The sequence below is a fragment of the Microtus pennsylvanicus genome, chromosome 2 (assembly GCF_037038515.1).
Source record: "Microtus pennsylvanicus isolate mMicPen1 chromosome 2, mMicPen1.hap1, whole genome shotgun sequence".
Classification (NCBI taxonomy): Eukaryota; Metazoa; Chordata; class Mammalia; order Rodentia; family Cricetidae; genus Microtus; species Microtus pennsylvanicus.
This window is the reverse complement of record NC_134580.1, coordinates 29,358,930-29,375,613: the sequence shown is the minus strand read 5'-3', so window position 1 is coordinate 29,375,613 and position 16,684 is coordinate 29,358,930. Positions and strand designations below refer to the sequence as shown.

The 16,684-nt window shown below is 47.6% G+C and overlaps 1 protein-coding gene across 3 annotated transcripts; it reads right to left on the bottom strand.

Moving 5' to 3' along the window:
* Positions 1 to 625: 625 nt before the first annotated feature.
* On the bottom strand, positions 626 to 10,236 carry Letmd1 (LETM1 domain containing 1). Of its 3 annotated transcripts, XM_075960666.1 has the most exons (9): positions 9,846 to 10,236; positions 9,280 to 9,431; positions 7,422 to 7,537; positions 6,800 to 6,882; positions 4,516 to 4,702; positions 4,311 to 4,412; positions 4,064 to 4,216; positions 2,722 to 2,818; positions 626 to 1,960 (listed from the first exon to the last, which is right to left on the bottom strand). In XM_075960666.1, the coding sequence occupies exons 1-9, from the start codon at positions 9,965 to 9,967 to the stop codon at positions 1,890 to 1,892; spliced, it is 1,083 nt and encodes a 360-aa protein (XP_075816781.1). In that variant the 5' UTR covers positions 9,968 to 10,236; the 3' UTR covers positions 626 to 1,889. The 3 variants fall into 3 exon arrangements, with proteins under 3 accessions (XP_075816781.1, XP_075816782.1, XP_075816783.1); XM_075960667.1 differs by lacking the exon at positions 7,422 to 7,537 and having other exon boundaries at positions 9,846 to 10,076; XM_075960668.1 differs by lacking the exons at positions 4,516 to 4,702; positions 7,422 to 7,537 and having other exon boundaries at positions 1,750 to 1,960; positions 9,846 to 10,105.
* Positions 10,237 to 16,684: the final 6,448 nt, after the last annotated feature.

Below are 16,684 nucleotides of genomic sequence, written 5' to 3'. Positions count from 1 at the left end.
TTCTCTTGCTGCAGGTATAAAACTGTTACTTAGGGACAAGTATCAGTGATAGGAATATTCTGTGATAGAAATGCAGATAACTGTCTCTTGCTGCAGGTATAAAACCATTAGTTAGGAATAGTCTGTGATGGAACTGTAGATAATTGTCTTTTGAGCACCGAGAACCTGTCCTGCCCAGGATGCCCTTATAAAACACTTCCGCTTAAACAGACTTGGCCTGTTATACCCTGCTGTCTGCAGTTGCCTTTTTCTCTATTTCTTTCTTTATTCTTTAAAAAATTTGTTTTCATTTTATGTGCATTGGTGTTTTGCCTACAGGTAAGTCTGTGTGAGAATGTTAGATCTTGGGGGCTACATACAGTTGTTAGCTGCTAAATGGGTGCTGGGACTTGAACCCCGGTCCTTTGGGAAAGCATTCAGTGCCCTTAACCACTGAGCCATTTTTCTAGCCCGTTTCTCTATTCTGATTACCGTTCCTGTATGTCTGGTAGATAACACTGAACAGAACCCTCCAGATTTCCTTTCATCACATCAGAAAACTGTTCCAGCCACTTAAATACCCACGAGTTAGGTCACATCAGCCTCATGAAAAATGAGTAGAGTGTGCGTAAGTAATTCCCCAAAACTGGTTTCAGGCAGTCTTTACTTGGGTTTAAAAACAATGCTTCATGCATTTACAGTAAGTTACAGATGTACACACGACAGCCAAACCCAGCTCACTATCTTGATGCAGATCTCCTGGTCTCCCAGGACTAGGCAGTAGTAAGTATCTTACGACCCATGACCTAAAGAAGGCAGCCACTGCTGGCTACAGATGGTTTAGTGCAACACAGTGGAGGTAGCAAACACGTAAGGTCCTCAGGGACTGTGCGACAGCCTGAAAATTAAGACACCGGAGGGAGGGGCCAAGCGGCCATCCTTTAGAATGTTCCCTTAAAAGCAAACAAAAAATAAAAACAACAAAACAAAGAAAAGCGTGTGTTGAGAGAATGTGAACAGGAAGAAGATGAACAGTCCGTGCCAGTGAAGAGGAAAGTGTCTCTACTTTTGGTCACATCAAAAAGTGGCTCACGCCTGTAATCCTAGTACCCAGGAGGCTGTGGCAGAATTTTCAGGATTGCCAGGAACTGAAAGCCAACCTGGGCTATATAGTGAATTCCAGGCCAGCCTGGGCTATACAGTGAGACTCTGTCTCAAAAAGGCCAAAAAAGAAAAGGGGCGAGGAAAAGACTGGCAGGGTGTCAAGGTGCGGGCCCAGGTGTTAGTGCTCCAGTCTAGGCAGTGGGGCTCCTGGCACCCAGAAAGCCTGGCTGGAGAGCACTTGCCTGGCGCAACAAAGGCCTCAGGCTCTGTGTGGTACTTCATCCTGTATCCCAGCCCTGGGAGGTTCACGGTCATCAGATACATGAGACTGTCACAGAAACCCCTCACGGCTATGAAGAGTGTGCTAGAGACCTGAGTCCCAGCACCCAGAAGCCTGAGGTGGGAGGATCCCTTGAGCACAGAAATTTGAAGCCAGCCTGGGCAACATAGACTTATGTCAGAAAAAATAAAAACTTAAGAAGAAACCATGGCAGTCATGGATTTTAGGTCAGATGGTTCCCATCTGGGCAAAAACTGTTAACAGGACCTAAACATCACATCACAATAAAAGTCCAGTACCAGAGGTGCTTGCCAGCTCCTGGTTAGCATGGCGGGATGGCAGCACACGCGGTTTAGTTCAAGCTGTGAGGGAATGTCGTGCCTCCCAGATGGGTAGCGTGCTTCAAAGCCCATGGAACCTGCTCCTCTGCCTCCCACACTAAGTGCAGACTGCTGCCAAGTGCGGCCTGGTCCCACACTACAATACTATGTGACTGCAGGACAGTGTCATTCTCTCCATGGTTCACTCAGCGCCTGGTCTCAAGGTAGTTGGTGGAAAGCAGGACCACGTTGTGCAGCAAGAGGGACAGCTCGGCTTCTGCAAACACCATCAAGGTTAGTGCTTGGCTGGGACTCAGTTTCCCTTCTAACTGCCCTGGAGTTCAGAGCTCGACGTGAGGTAGAAGCCAGGGATGGGGGTGCAGCGGCATGAGGCTGACCTGCGGACCCTGGCTTCACTCCAACCCCACACGCATGCCCCTCTGCTTCCAGTATTTATTCACGCCCACAGTGTCCTGATTCTCACCCAGGACAGGTGTGTCCCTCTCCCCTCATTACCCCAAGCTCAGGACCATCTGCTAGTATCTGGAGATATCTTTTGTTTCGCACACTAGAGATCCAGGGCTGACTGGCATGGAATGGGTATAGGCAAGTATGCTTGTTACATACTCTCCTGTGCATGAGACAGCCCCTAACAGAATGCCAGCAGCGCCCAGGCTAGGAAGCTCTGCCTCAGCAGCAGGCAGTCCTTTGGTCTTACACGGTCTGTGCTCTTGTAGGCACTCAAGTTTGTGCCCTTTCAATTACAAAATAAATACATGTTAGATAAAAGCTTCATGATACTCAGCAAGTAATCCCAGGATAAAGTACAAAAATGAACTGGGTATGGTGGTGCATACCTATCCCAGCATTCAGGAGGAGAGGCAGGACAGTTGCAAGTTCAAAGCCAATCTGGTACATAGTGAGTTCCAAACCAGCCAGAGCACACAGTGAGGCCCTGGGTTTTGGTCCGTCTGGTTTTTATTGTTTGTTTTCTAAAGTTCTGATTTCAGTTAGCACAGCCATAAAGGTTTGCCTTACCTTTTAGGCTGCAGGAAATCTGCAACCATTCTCCCAGCCAAGCCCGACACCTGTCATCAGCAATGTGGGTAGAATTCAAGCCACGAAGATAGCAAGCCTGTACCACTCGGAAGAGAAACATCCTTAATAATCACAGTATGCTACAGAAACAGACATCCACAGTGCCTGGATCTTTTGAACAAGTTGCAGTCTCATCCCCATAAGAAACAGCTGGGCAGTGGTGGCACACGCCTTTAATCCCAGTGCTTGGGAGGCAGAGACAGGTGGATCTCTGTGAGTTCGAGGCCAGTCTGGTCTACAAGAACTAGTTCCAGGACAGGCTCCAAAGCTACAGAGAAACCCTGTCTCTAAGGGGAAAAAAAACAAAAGAAAAAAAAACCTTCACCATGCAATGAAAACTAGAAATGATAACCAAACAGGTCTATTGCTCCACGTCCTGCCAAGGCCCATGTGCTGAAGGCTCAGTGCTGGGTTAAAAACACGTCCCTGGTAGAGTGCTCCTGCAGCTCGCACAGGCCTGCATGACACGTCACAGGGAAAGCCTAGTCCAGGCAACCATGGGGAGGCTTAGTCCTCCACTCTATGCTCCTGGGAGGCAGGAGGAGAAACTAGGAGCTGAAGCCTAGCGAGCAGTCTGCGTTCATGAGCGCGTGTCCTTGCAGGGCACCGTGTGATGCCAGCCTTCCTCTTCCTGTCTTTTGCTGCCCAGCTTCCAGGACATGAACAACTATGCTTCATCTCATACCCTGAGATGCACCAAAATCAACAAGGCCAACTGATCAGGACCAAAACCTCCAAAACTGTGAGCCAAAACCACCAAAAATTAAAACAAAAACACCACCTTCCTTCTTTTTAAGTTGATAGACTCAGGTATTCACTACAAGAATGGAAAGCTAACTGGTACATCTACATGACTTAAAATAGCAAGCTCAAGATATACTGTTCTTGAATTGTTTTAAACAGGTTGTGCTGGGGCCTCCCAAGTGCTTGCTCACAGGCATATACATCATACCCTGCCCATGAGCCTGGCTTTCTTTTTTTCTCTTCCTACTAGTTATGTACATCGGGGGAAAATTCATAAACATAAAATAAATTAACTTAGAGCCAGGTACAGAGGCTTTTACTATAACCCCAACACTTGGGAGACTGAGACAGGAGGACTGCTCTAAGTTTGAAGCCAGCCTGTGCTGTTTGAGGACAGCTAGGGCTATATCGTAAGATCCTATATCAAAAACTACAACAACCCAGAAACAGCTTGAATTTTGGTACAAGCAAGATAAAGAGCCCTGTAAGCTTCCAGTTCACTCTGGGACACTGCTTGACGCTGCAATCAACCTCTTACCGATTTCACCTCCTGAGCAGTCAGCTGGCCAATCCCCAGCTTTGCCAGAGCCCTGTCCAGCTGGTGAATCACTGTGGTATGACTCTTTAGGCGCCATCTCAACAAGGGCGGAGGCAGGTAAGGCGTAAGGAGCAGGGCTCGGCTCAAGGCTTTCTGTGACACAGCAGAGGAGGAAGAATTGAGATAGTTTTACTTACAGCCTACAACACAGTGATTCTGTGGACATACAAGACCTCTAAGTGCTCACCATTTGCAGAGCCTGGAGTTGATTCAAGCCCAGGGGATAAGTTGAGAAGCATTCTCTGAGAGCCAGGATGTCATGGGCTGTTGGCTGGGTACCGTTCTGCACCTTGTAAGTAAGAAGTGGGTAGGTTTTAGAGACCCTGGTCAGCTGTTCCTAGCAGATCCTGTGCAACGCAACCAGCTGGAGAAAGGCTTGGCTGAAGCAGTACCTTGGTGCACACGTCTGTCAGATGCCAGCGAAGCCTCTCATCAGAAACCAGTGCGCTGGCCCTTTCTAGAAAGGCAATGATTTCTGAGTGGGACTGCTTCCGGAGACTGTGATATATGTCTAAGAAATCAATTTGTTGTTTGGGGGTCCAGAAATGCTTGACAAGCAGTTGCCTAGGAAACAGATACCTACAAGGAGAAAGCATCACAAAGTAACTTCCTGAAAGTGGGCTCATCAGGCATCTGGCAGAGACATGTTCCTCCACCCCACATTCTTTCTCCTGTAATTTCGGCCTGATTGCAAGTGCAATTACTGAAGTGTGGCTGGAAAGAAACCCTGGTGGGCAGCACTCAGAAAGAATGCCTCTTTTTGTACTAAAGCACGTGGAGAACTTACCTGGGACAGCTTCATAGAGCTGCGTGCTGTGTGTAATGCTGACAACCTACCCCAGGACAGTCATGAGGACACAGCACAAGAAGGCCATGGATGTGCTCTTTAGTTCAGTTACTCAATGGAAGGTAGTTTTTTAAAACATGGCTACAAATTCTCTTTTAAGGGTAGGTAAGATTTATTTACCTCTTTCTCCCACTCTGTATGATTAATTCCCACAGCAGAGCTGAAAGGGGTCTGCAACCTCTAAGACAAAGCTATCGAAAGGACAGGCTAGTGGGCACTTCGGTCCTGGGAGGCAGAGGCAGACAGACCTTTGTGAGTTTTAAGACAGCCAGGACTACATGGTGAGACCTTGAGTTTTGTCAGTACAAAGTCACGTGCTCGTTGGCCTACTCATCCCTGGAGCTCTGGTTGTGCTGTAAGACACTCCACCATCCAGCTGCCAGCCTGAAGAGGCAGTCCATCTCCCAATGTTGGCATCAAGACAAAGTGACCGCAGGCCCTCGTCTGGTTCACTCGAGCTAAACACCACTGCAAAGCCTGTTAGCATCACCTAGTAAGGAAGCCGCTCACCCTCCTGAGACTGTCCAAATACTTTTCTTTGATTTTGCTTGTTTGTCTGTTTGAGACGAGGTTTCTCTGTGTAACAGCCCTGGCTGTCCTAGAATTTACTATGGAGACCAAGCTGGCCTCGAACTTACAGGGATCCTCCTGCCTCTGCCTCCCAAGTGCTAGGATTAAAGGCGTGCACCACTACCTCCTGGCCAAATACTTTCTTTTAAAGTATTGTTTTATTTATTTTACTTTTGTGTGCATGTGAATGCAGATATTAAGGGTCTAGAAGGGGGTGTCAGACCCCCTGGAGCTGGGGTGACAGGCAGCTGTGAGCCACCCAGGTTGAGTGCTGGGAAGGAAATGAGGTCCTCTGTAGGAGCAGTGCATGCTCTTAACTGCGTAGCTTCTCTCTGCTCCTCTTCCCTTATTCTTGACCCCAAAATCATGAAAAGAATGGTGGCTTTCATCTAGTATGTTCTGAAGCTGCCATGATACCACATTGACAGCTGAAGTAACACACAGGGTCATAGCTTAGAAGTGACATCTCTGGCTGTAGGATAATAAAGCCATGATATCAGATTATAAAAATTATTATTTTGCTGAAAAAAAATTCAAAGTGTTGTTCCTGGGGACAGGGAAGGCACAAAGGTTACTTCACATACCAGGGCCGCTGAACCACCTACACCTGAACTGCCCTGTGTCGGGATCTGACAGTACTCAGCAGCACACGGAGAACCCAGGCTCAGTTCCCAGCACCCACATGATAGCTACAGCCGTATGGAGGCCCTATGTCATGTATATACATCCTCATAAAATAAATCGGAAAAAAAGAAAGAAACTTTGAGATACTAAAAAGACTGAAGTAGGAAGTCTGATGACCTTTCAATTTCTAAGATGAAAAGTTTTTAAAATAATTTTCTTGGGGTTGAAGAGATGGCTCAGGGTTTAAGAGCACTATCTGTTCCTTAGAGGACCTGGGTTCATTCCCATCATCTAGATGACAGCTCACAGGCATCTCTAGATCAGGTCCAGGGGATCTGATGGCCTCTTGTGTTCCACAGGATCCTGCAGGCACGTGAAGCACAGGAGCTCACACACCCACACAGACATAAAAGGTGAAAACAAGTAATTTAAAAATAAACAAATAGTTTAGTGGCCTTTTTTCCATTTTGTTTGTTTGAGAAAAGGTTTTATGTAGCCCAAGCTAGCCTTGAACTTCTGATCCTCCTGCCTCCGTCTCCCAAGTGCTTAAATCATGTGCCACTACCTCAGGCAAAATGATTTTTAATTGTTAAAAAAGTCTGTAGTTTCGGGACCTGGTGTTAGTACATACTCACATGAGCAGGAAGACCAAGTAGTTGGCAAAGGGTGGGATGGAAATGACACCTACGAAAAGACACTTGGTGACATCGCGATGGAACTAAACAGAAACAGACAGAGACGGCTTTAACCCAGGTAAGCTCTCGGTAACGTGGTCAGCCCTCCATCCCACTTGCTGTGCAGTGAACCTGAACTGCAGCCTCAGAAGGACCGTGTTCACGTCTGTCTTCTAAATGGGAAGTTCCTGACGGTAGACCTCTGATGTTAATTTCTCTATCCCAAACCCCTCAGTGAGCTCTCTGACCTCAGAATGTCTCCTGACTCTTAGCTTAAACTGCCTGTCAGCTCACTGCCAAACACTTTCCTGCTGCCCTGAAGCTCTGTGGAGATCTTTGTATGTTCAAAACCAAATTGGATCTTATTACTTACAAATGGAATCAGAGAATGTGCCAGAAATTCTATATAGCACTGCTGTGAAGTTCATTCTCAATGAACCTAATTCTGACAACCGAATGACTCACTGCCTCACGGCCAAGGGAAATGTGTGACCAGTGATGAACAAGAAACAAAAGAAACAAACGTAGGATCTTGGTTAATTACCTCACCATGAACGGCTGGGTATTTGTCCCTGGCCCATACCTGTCTCAAATGCTCCATCTCCCGGTAAGAAAGTTGATGAAACTTTACATTGTGCTTCCACATATTTGCCTTTATTCTTCTAGCCTTTTTGGCATCAGCCCATAACATCTGTATTCCTGCCCCATTAAAGCGGAGGACAGAACGCGATGTTACCCCAGTTTGAATCTCACCATGGCGTCCTAGTCTGAGCTCACTCCCATGCACACACACGGCCCCGCCCCCGCACTGCCTGCACAAGCTTTAAACTAGGAAGCTTGAAACCCCTCCTAGACGCCCCCATCCTTCCCCCAGCAGAATTATGATCTGCTGTGGCAAGGTCCCCTTTGAGCTCATTACTTGTCATCCCCTTGTTGTAAACCCTAGCTCCGTAACACAGTGCACCATGATCAATTAACCCTATGTTTCCCAGCCAGATTAGCTTGCTGCTGTGGGAGGCACGTTTACGAGTTGCATAAATTGCTATGATCCCATTTTGAATCTTCATTCTGTGATAATCCTTACATTTATCTAGTTTTTAAAAATGCTTCCAGAGCTGGAGAGGTGGCTCAGAAGTAAAAACCACTGGCTGCTCTTGCAGAGGACCCCGGTTCAGTTCCCAGCACCCATCCACAATTTGTATTCCTGGGGATCTAATGTCTTCTGACCTCTAAGAGCACCAGGCATGAACATGGTACACATGTATACATGCAGGCAAATGGTCATGCAAATAAAATATTTTAATGCTTCCATACTTATAAACAAAATGTTATCAAGATTGGCTTCAAATAATACCGAGTGTTATTTGTGTGTGTGTATATGACTGATGATCACTAACTCTTTTGTTTTGAGTTTCTTGCTTTTACAGAATCTTGCTAAGTAGCTGAAGCTGGCCTTGAACTCCGAATCCTCCTGCTTTGGATTGCTGGGTTGTGAGATTACAGACATAGAACCACCATATCTGATAAGCAAGCCATTTTTACCTCCACTTTTTAGATAAAGTAGGTAATTTTCCAAGTCTATGAAGCTAATAACAATTATAGTAATATTCAGAGTTGACATTCTGTTTTCTTTTAATTAGAGGATAAAAGTATAGGATATAATAGTAGTAGTAGTCAGTACATATTGGGCACTTACTGCATAGATACCATATTAATATAAATCAGGCCCTGTTCTAAGCACTTTATGATGTAGATTTAATCTTCACAGTTAGTGTGGTGACTCAAGCTTGAATCCCAGTACTCAGAAAGTGGAGGCAGGGAGATCAGAAGCTCAAGGTCATCCTCAACTACACAGGAAGTTCATGGCCAGCCTTGAACTGTGTAGCCTAAGCTGCAATGACATCCTTCTAAATAAATAAATAACATTCACAACTATATAACCAATAGGTAGGTTCTATTATTGTTTCATAGATGAGAAACCCAAGAGACAACCAATTTAAGTCACTAGGGCAGGTGCACAGTCAATAAGTCAGTCACAAATTGGGATTTGAATCAGACATTCTGGTTCCTGAGTGGCCAACTGACATTATAGGTATCTACCGGACCTCCATTTTAAATCAAAACATTCAGAAATCAAGTATATACAGTGGCATTTCCCTACAAGTCCCCTCAGCTGGGCATCTGATAAGCATGTCAAGCGTTTTGTTACGACAGCAGATAAATCACTGGGGCAGGTCTGCACAGCCACAGGTCCTTGCTCTTGTGACGGACAAGGAAATTACAACTGTTCCTATGGTATCAGAAGTGGTTTATAACATCTTTGTAGATATTTAAGATGATGAAAGAGAAGACATCCCAGCTCACGTCCGTGCAGCAGAACCCGCCCGTGATCTCACTGCCTGTACTCTAGCTCACCCGGGGATTTCTATCTTAGTGTTTACCTTTCATGAAGACTGTGTATAAGGCATAGAAGCGGGGGAAATGACGACCCAAGAAACGATGGTATGTTCCATTAATCGCTCTTGTCTTGGTCACCACGTAAGAAATCAAATTCTTCACGTCTGCCTTGGGAGAGAGATGAAGCTTTGAAGACCTACAAAGAAGATCAAAGAGACTGTCTGTGATCTTATAGAAGCCACTTCTACCTGGGGCTTCTATTGTAAAATACAAGTTTCTGAAAAGCAAAGCTCTTTGGTCTGAGAGGGGGCAGATCAAGCAGAAACGGGATGACACGGCTGAGCATGGCGTGTGAGCAAAGCCTGTGGGGCCAGCAGAATGCAAGCTAAGGCCATGGAGGGATCGGAGAGGGAAGCTGAATGGTGAGCTCAGGATGCGCGGGAAAGAGCAGACAACACGGAGCAGAGAGCGTCAGGGACCCGCATTCAGTAGGGACCCTGCGTGGAAAAACAAAGCCCCCGGGAGCAAGGCGCGGGACCCCGAGAAGCCGAGGTGGAGCCGCTCCAAGGCTTCTACGTCAAAAATGCTCTTCTCTCTCCAGGGCCCTCACCGAGGGGCCCTCCACGCAGAACCAGAGCGACCCAGCTGCAGCCGCCGGGTGACAAAGGGTCCAGGGGCTACGGCAGAGCCCCACAGAGCAGCCCGAGCCCAGCACACCCTGGACAGCGCCATGTTCACGCCAAGGGAGGGGTCGTCTCCGGGTCAGAGTGCACGCCGCAGTGCGCGCGCGCGCCGATCGCCAGTGCTGCCTGGCGCCCCCCACGCGCGAGCCTGGAAAGGGGAGAAGGACCCGATTGGACGTGGCGCCGCTTCCGCTGGCAGGACCGGAAGCGGGCCGTCCCGAGGAGGGAGCGTTTGTGAGCCCGAGGACGCCTTCTCCTTGAGGGGCCCTGTGCGCCCGTGCAGTCCCTAGGGCCCCGCGGCTCGCGGGCGCTGCCCTTGACCTCTGCGGCGCCTAGGGCGCTGGGCTCGGGCGGGGTCAAGTGGCGGGGACGCGGGGTGGCGCGGCGAGCGCCCTCTGGTGACTGTCCTCTCCTGTCCCTGTGCCGCCTGGGTCTGTCACCTGCGGCCCTCTCACTCCCCACCCAGCCCTCGGCTGTGGGCCTCAGGTCCCCTTGTCACATAAGAGGTGCGCAGTGAGTATTTTGGGATAAATGACCACGTGAAACTAGGAAGGATTCTAGGCGTTTAGCTGCCTACGAGTGTCAACACGGCCCTGCTGTGTCCGTAGGCGTTTTTAGCCAACAGGGACAGTGGTGAAAACAGTGTCTAAAGTCAGTTACGACACTCACATCTCCTTTAGTGTATGTGACCTTGGACACGACCCTCAGTGTGTTTCCTGTGCAGTGTACCCTATGTTACAAGAACTCTGTGAGGATGGAAGGATGAGATGTTTGCCTAAGTTCCCACTGTAGTGATTCAGTCACAACAAGGCTGACACTTCCAGGTTCCAGGGCCACGCATGTGCAGACAAGTCCCCAGGCAGAAGTGCCTAGAGGCCTCGGGAATCTTTTTTTTTAATATATATTTATTTATTTATTATTTATACAATATTCTGTCTGTGTGTATGTCTGCAGGCCAGAAGAGGGCACCAGACCTCATTACAGATGGTTGTGAGCCACCATGTGGTTGCTGGGAACTGAACTCAGAACCTTTGGAAGAGCAGGCAATGCTCTTAACCACTGAGCCATCTCTCCAGCCCCCGGCCTCGGGAATCTTAAAGGACCCCCGTGACCCACGTGCAACATGGTTGCATCATCTAGTATGACCCAGCTGTGTGAGCCCTTGCGAACATGCATGAGTTCCATCATCTGTGTATGATGTAACCACACCATCCCCCTGTGCGCATGTGCTATGCAGCCCTTAAAAGCTGGAGGTACCATCTTCAGTTCTCTCTCTGCACACTGACTTTCCCAGGCCTGAACACACCCCTTCTAATAAACTCCTGAGTGGGCTTGTGTTCTGTGTTTCCTTCTCACTCGCATCAGGTAATCTCACTGGTGCTGAAACTCAGAGGCTCTCCTTCCCCGAGCCCCTCTCCTGGGGTCGGGATCCAGACCCGGGTATTTTTTTCCATAACAACCATGTGTTCCATATGTCTGAGTGTGACCTCTACACACACTACCGTCTTTAATTGGTGAATTCCCCCATTCTGGTCAGCTTAACTGTTTCTCTCTGAACTGGAGGAATTGACCATTGAGCTCCCGGAAGTCTGGTGTTCCTAGAAATGGGGGGACAGCCCCCACCCACGGCCTTCATGGCTATGGTTGAGCCCTTTGATGACATTCATCTCTGGATTGCTTCCCTTAGCTGAAATTGTGTTTGGACGACCTGGGGTCAGTCCTCCTGCAACTGGGGGCCCAGGGTCCCTCAGATTTTTCTTTTCTTTTTCTTTTCTTTTCTTTAGGACCAGTCATCAGTGTTCCCCTCTGGCTTCTGAGTTGACCTGACGGGAACCAGTCAGGCTTTAACACCACGCTTGTAGACAGAGGACTCTCCTGCAAGCCCTGTGGTATTTGCTGCCATTTTACACCCTGTCTATAGAGGGGTGCCGTCCCCCTATAAGCCTTGTGGTGTTGCCATTTGTTTAAAATTATTTATTATATATACAGTGTTCTGCCCAGAAAAGGGCACCAGATCTTATTACAGATGGTTGTGAGCCACCATGTGGTTGTTGAGAATTGAACTCAGGACCTCTGGAAGAGCAGGCAGTGCTCTTAATCTCTGAACCATCTCTCCAGCCTATGGTGTTGCCATTTTCGTGGGTTTTCACGGTTTCAGCTATGGGTAACAAGCCAATGGGTAACAAGACCACCAATCCAGCCTCCTCCTGGGATGCCTTTTAGAGGCCCTGAAACCCCAGGCCTACTTACAGATTCCCACACTTATCTATCTTTGTTCAAAAAATGGTCTCCTTATAATTTAGATAACCATTTAAAGTGGCCACCTAATGGCACCTTTGATCCCTATATTCTATAGGAGCTGTGTGTCAGCACACAGGCAAATGGAAGGAGTTTCCTTATATCCAAGCCTTTTACTATCTAAGCTCTAAGTCCCAGTCTTATAGTCTTTCATGATGTCTATATGATCCTATCTAATAACCTACTTCCTGAAGAGCACAGGCAAGTTTGGGACCAGGTTCACCAAACACATGCAACACACCCCCTGGGGGCAGGGGTGGTCCCCAAGCAAGAACCACATTGTGATTATAACACCCCAGGTGGAGTTTTAGCTAGGGATGGGTTTTTGACTTGCCTTCTGGCAGGTCTCTGTAAGGCTGCCCTCAAGCCAGTAAACTATAATAAGCTCTCAGAGGTCATTCAAGATATGAAGGAAAATCCTTCTGCATTTTTCGAGCGCCTCACTAAAGCCCTGTTACAATACACTAACTTAGATCCAGAAACCACGGAAGGCAGACAGCTACTCATGACTCATTTTTTCCCCCAGTGCTACCCTGACATTAAGGCTAAACTTAGACGTTTGGAGAAAGGCCTTTTGACCCCGCAGGCAGAGTCTTAGAGCTGGCTTTTAAGGTGGACCATGTGAGGAATGACAAAGCCCGGAATCATCACTGTCATGTGCTAGCCATCACCTGATCCGTCCTGTCCGTGCTGCTCCCTTGCCCCCTGGGGCTCGAGAACCACCAGGCTTGAGTTTCAAATGTGGTAGAGCTGGTCACTGGGCCCGAGCATGCCCTAATCCTCATCTTGGTCCTGTGAGACCTTGTCCAAGATGGCATAGGGAAGGACATTGGGCAGTGGATTGTCCTCGTGAACATCATTGCATGGAGACATCAAACCCAGAAACTTCCCACGTTGACCTTCTAGGTCTGCCCATGGACGAGTGAGGCTGCCCGGGCTCCTGGGACCCGACCACAACTGTCATCTGTAACAGGGAGCCACAGGTAAACATCACGGTATCAGGATGGTCCACCCATCTCCTTTCTCTTGGACAGCAGAGCAACATACTCAGTACTGAGGGAATTCTGGGGGCCTACCTCTCCTTCTAGTTTCCCTATTGTCAGGGTAGGGGAACACCCTTATCTACCTCAGCAGACCCCACCACTTAACTGGGTTTTTAGGGGTATTTATCTCATTCATTCATTTTTAGTCATGCCAACCTGCCTGGTACCTCTTATGGGAAGAGATGTTTTATCAAAAATAGGAGCTTCCATTTCATTTGCTCCTTCCATTCACCTTACCTCAGACTCGCCAACAGCTCCCCTCCTCCTCCTCTAGCCCCAACCTCCCAGCTCCAATGTGTCTTTTTCCTCTACCAGCCTTTCAGGTGGACCCCCAAGTCTGGAACACCCAAATCCCCTCTGTTGCTAAACACCATTCCCCCATTGCCATCCAATTACAAGACCCTACTAAGTACGTTATCCAAGCTCAGTACCCCCTCTCTCTCCAGAGCCTATTATCTCTGACCTTCTAAGAAAAAAGCTACTTTGCCCCACCTCCTCTCCCTTTAACACCCCTATACTTGCTTTTTAAAAAAAAAACTAACAGAACCTATCACCTGGTTCAAGACCTCCAGCTCATTAACTTCACAGTGGTCCCTCTTCCTCCTGTAGTGCCTAATCCTTACACACTTTTTTCCACTGTCCCCTAGGAACCTCCCACTTCTCAGTTCTAGATCTCAAGGATGCTTTTTTCTCTATTCCTCTCAGCTCTCAATCTCAAAATACCTTTGCCTTCACCGGGCTGACCAAGCAGCTAGAACAGCAGCATTCCAGAGCCCAAACCTACCTCAGTCACCTCAGGGGGTTCATACAGTACAGCCCACATTCTCACAGACACCCCCTGACACCCAGAAAATTCTGTCCTACCTACATCAGCTCTTTCATCTTAATGGCAAAGCTCTGTTTTATTTTGTCAAGGCTCACCTCCAATCCACCCCTGAGAACTTAGAGTTTTTAAAAGCTATCACTGCCTCTTGTAAAATCTGTCAAAAGTCAGATCTCAAGACCAAATATTGGAGCTTCCCTTTTCCACCCACCAGGCCAGGGGCTCTCTTCCAGGAACTGGCTGGCAGCTTGATTTCACTTTTATGCCCATAGTCAGATGAATTAAATATCTTCTGGTTTTGGTGGATATGACTGGGTGGATTGAAGCATTTCCCACCACCAATAAGAGGGCCCAGGCAGTTTCTGATGTTCTTCTCCGAGGAATTATCCCCCAGTTTAGAATTCCAACTTCTCTTTAGTCGGATAATGGCCCAGAGTTTACCTCCCAGATCTCTCAAATTTTATCTAAGGCTCTTAACATTCCCTGGCATTTTCATATTCCATATCACCCTCAGTCTTCAGGGAAGATAGAATGAACTAACTGTTCCTTAAAAAATGTTATTGTTAAGATGTCACAGGAGCTTCACCTTGACTGGGTAAAACTTTTGCCTCTGGCCCTTCTTAGGCTTAGGGCTCTCCCCAAAAGCCCCCTGCATCTTGCCCTTTGAACTCACATAAAACCTCTCCCCTTCCTGATCACCTGCTTACTCCACTGTTATCCCTTCTACACTCCCTATTATGGGATTTTACCGACTTTTCATACCTCAACCATGTGCCAATTCATGCCCACCGCCTATTAAAATAGGGGATCAGGTACTATTCTCTCCCCCAGACCAACGCCCCTCACCCCTTTCCCGTAAATGGCAGGGCTCCTTTAAAGTAATTCTTGTAACTTCCACAGCTGCCAAGCTCGGGGGACTCTCTCATTGGATCCACCTGTCCCACCTTAAACCTTTTACTCTTCCAGCTCAAGATAACCCCTCATATACAGTAACGCAAGCAGATCCCAGATCTCTTAAGTTCCAGAGGGCACCAAGATCAGCCACTCTTTCTCCAGTTCCAGAAAAATAAGTTTCATCACCATATTCAACTCTCCTATGCCAAAAACTCCACATACTCTCCCTCTTCCTCTTTCTCCTATCTGCTTTACCAACTTCTCTAACATCTCCAATGTCATACTTAAATTTTCAGAATAACCACTCAGCTGTTATTACAGGGACCATCATTAAACATAGAGCCAGAGGTACAAGGACTGTCAAAATCCCAGGCGGTAAGAAACAATAAGTTTGGGGACATTCACAGCCAAAACTCCAAAACTCACAAAACAGACTTTAACATAACAGGTTTATCACTGACTGCAGCATGTCTCCTGATGTTAAGGTAATACCATGATGCTAAAGAGAACAAGTGTCTTAAGATTTGCTTCAGGTAAAAAAATTAAGAGGTCTAATAATTCCCCTTTCCAGTAATTCCCCCTTCTTTTCCTCCCTCCTTCCCACCATCTTCTATTCCAACGCTATATCATCGTAATCATAAGCTTTTAATGTCAAAAATTTATTTCTTTTCAAGCATTTTTTATAAGCTCCAGGGAACCAATTGGACCTATCTAAACAGACCAGACTCGCCCAGAGTAAGCATCATTTAATTCTTCCCTTATCATTCCTGGTCTCAGGAACACCTGGGAAATTCCCTCCTCCACCCCCCCCCAAACCCCTCTATCTACCATCTTGGGACACTCCTCCCTTAGTCACCAAGATCTAATTTTTTTCCAGACATAATTTTCTGCCTTTCAGCATCTTGCGAAGTCCAAGCCGCCAGCCAGGCTGTTCCACAGAGCCTGGAAAAAAACACAAAATTAATCAGCCACCCCAGGACATGGTCAAGCATCTCAACTCTCTGACACCCAGAAAATCATCACAAAGCAGTCTTGAGAGACCTGACAATGACCCATTCCCACCCATTAAAGACCCAAACTCCCCAAATTTATATAATAAACAAAAGGGTGGAATGCAGTGATTCAGCCACACAACATGGCTGACACTTCCGGGTTGCAGGGCCATGCGTGTGCAGACAATCCCTCAGGCAGAAGTACCTAATGGTCCTGGGAATCTTTTTTTTTTTTTTTTTTTTTTTTTTTTGGTTTTTCGAGACAGGGTTTCTCTGTGGTTTTGGAGCCTGTCCTGGAACTAGCTCTTGTAGACCAGGCTGGTCTCGAACTCACAGAGATCCGCCTGCCTCTGCCTCCCGAGTGCTGGGATTAAAGGCGTGCGCCACCACCGCCCGGCGGTCCTGGGAATCTTAAGGACCCCTGTGACCCATGTGCAGCATGGTTGCACCATCTACGTATGACACAGCTGTGTGAGCCCTTGCGAGCATGGAGGCGCCATCTTCAGCTGTCTCTCTGCACACTGACTTCCTCAGACCTGTACACGCGCCCCTCTAATAAACTCCTAAGCGGGTTTGTTGTGTGTTCCATGTTTCCTTCTTACTCGTGCCAGGTAATTTCTCCCACGACTGTCAAATGTCTTCATGTTAGAAGGGGCTGGTTATGGTTGCACGGCTCCAAGGCTGTACACAAGTACTAGGCAGATGAGGTAGGCAGG

Coding starts and splice junctions, on each gene's coding strand:
- Letmd1 (XM_075960666.1), bottom strand. CDS start 9,967: ATGGCGCTGTCCAGGGTGTGCTGGGCTCGGGCTGCTCTGTGGGGCTCT. Junction 9,432..9,845: donor TCTGCGTGGAGGGCCCCTCG/GTGAGGGCCCTG, acceptor TCTTCTTTGTAG/GTCTTCAAAGCTTCATCTCT. Junction 4,413..4,515: donor TGACAGACGTGTGCACCAAG/GTACTGCTTCAG, acceptor CTTACTTACAAG/GTGCAGAACGGTACCCAGCC.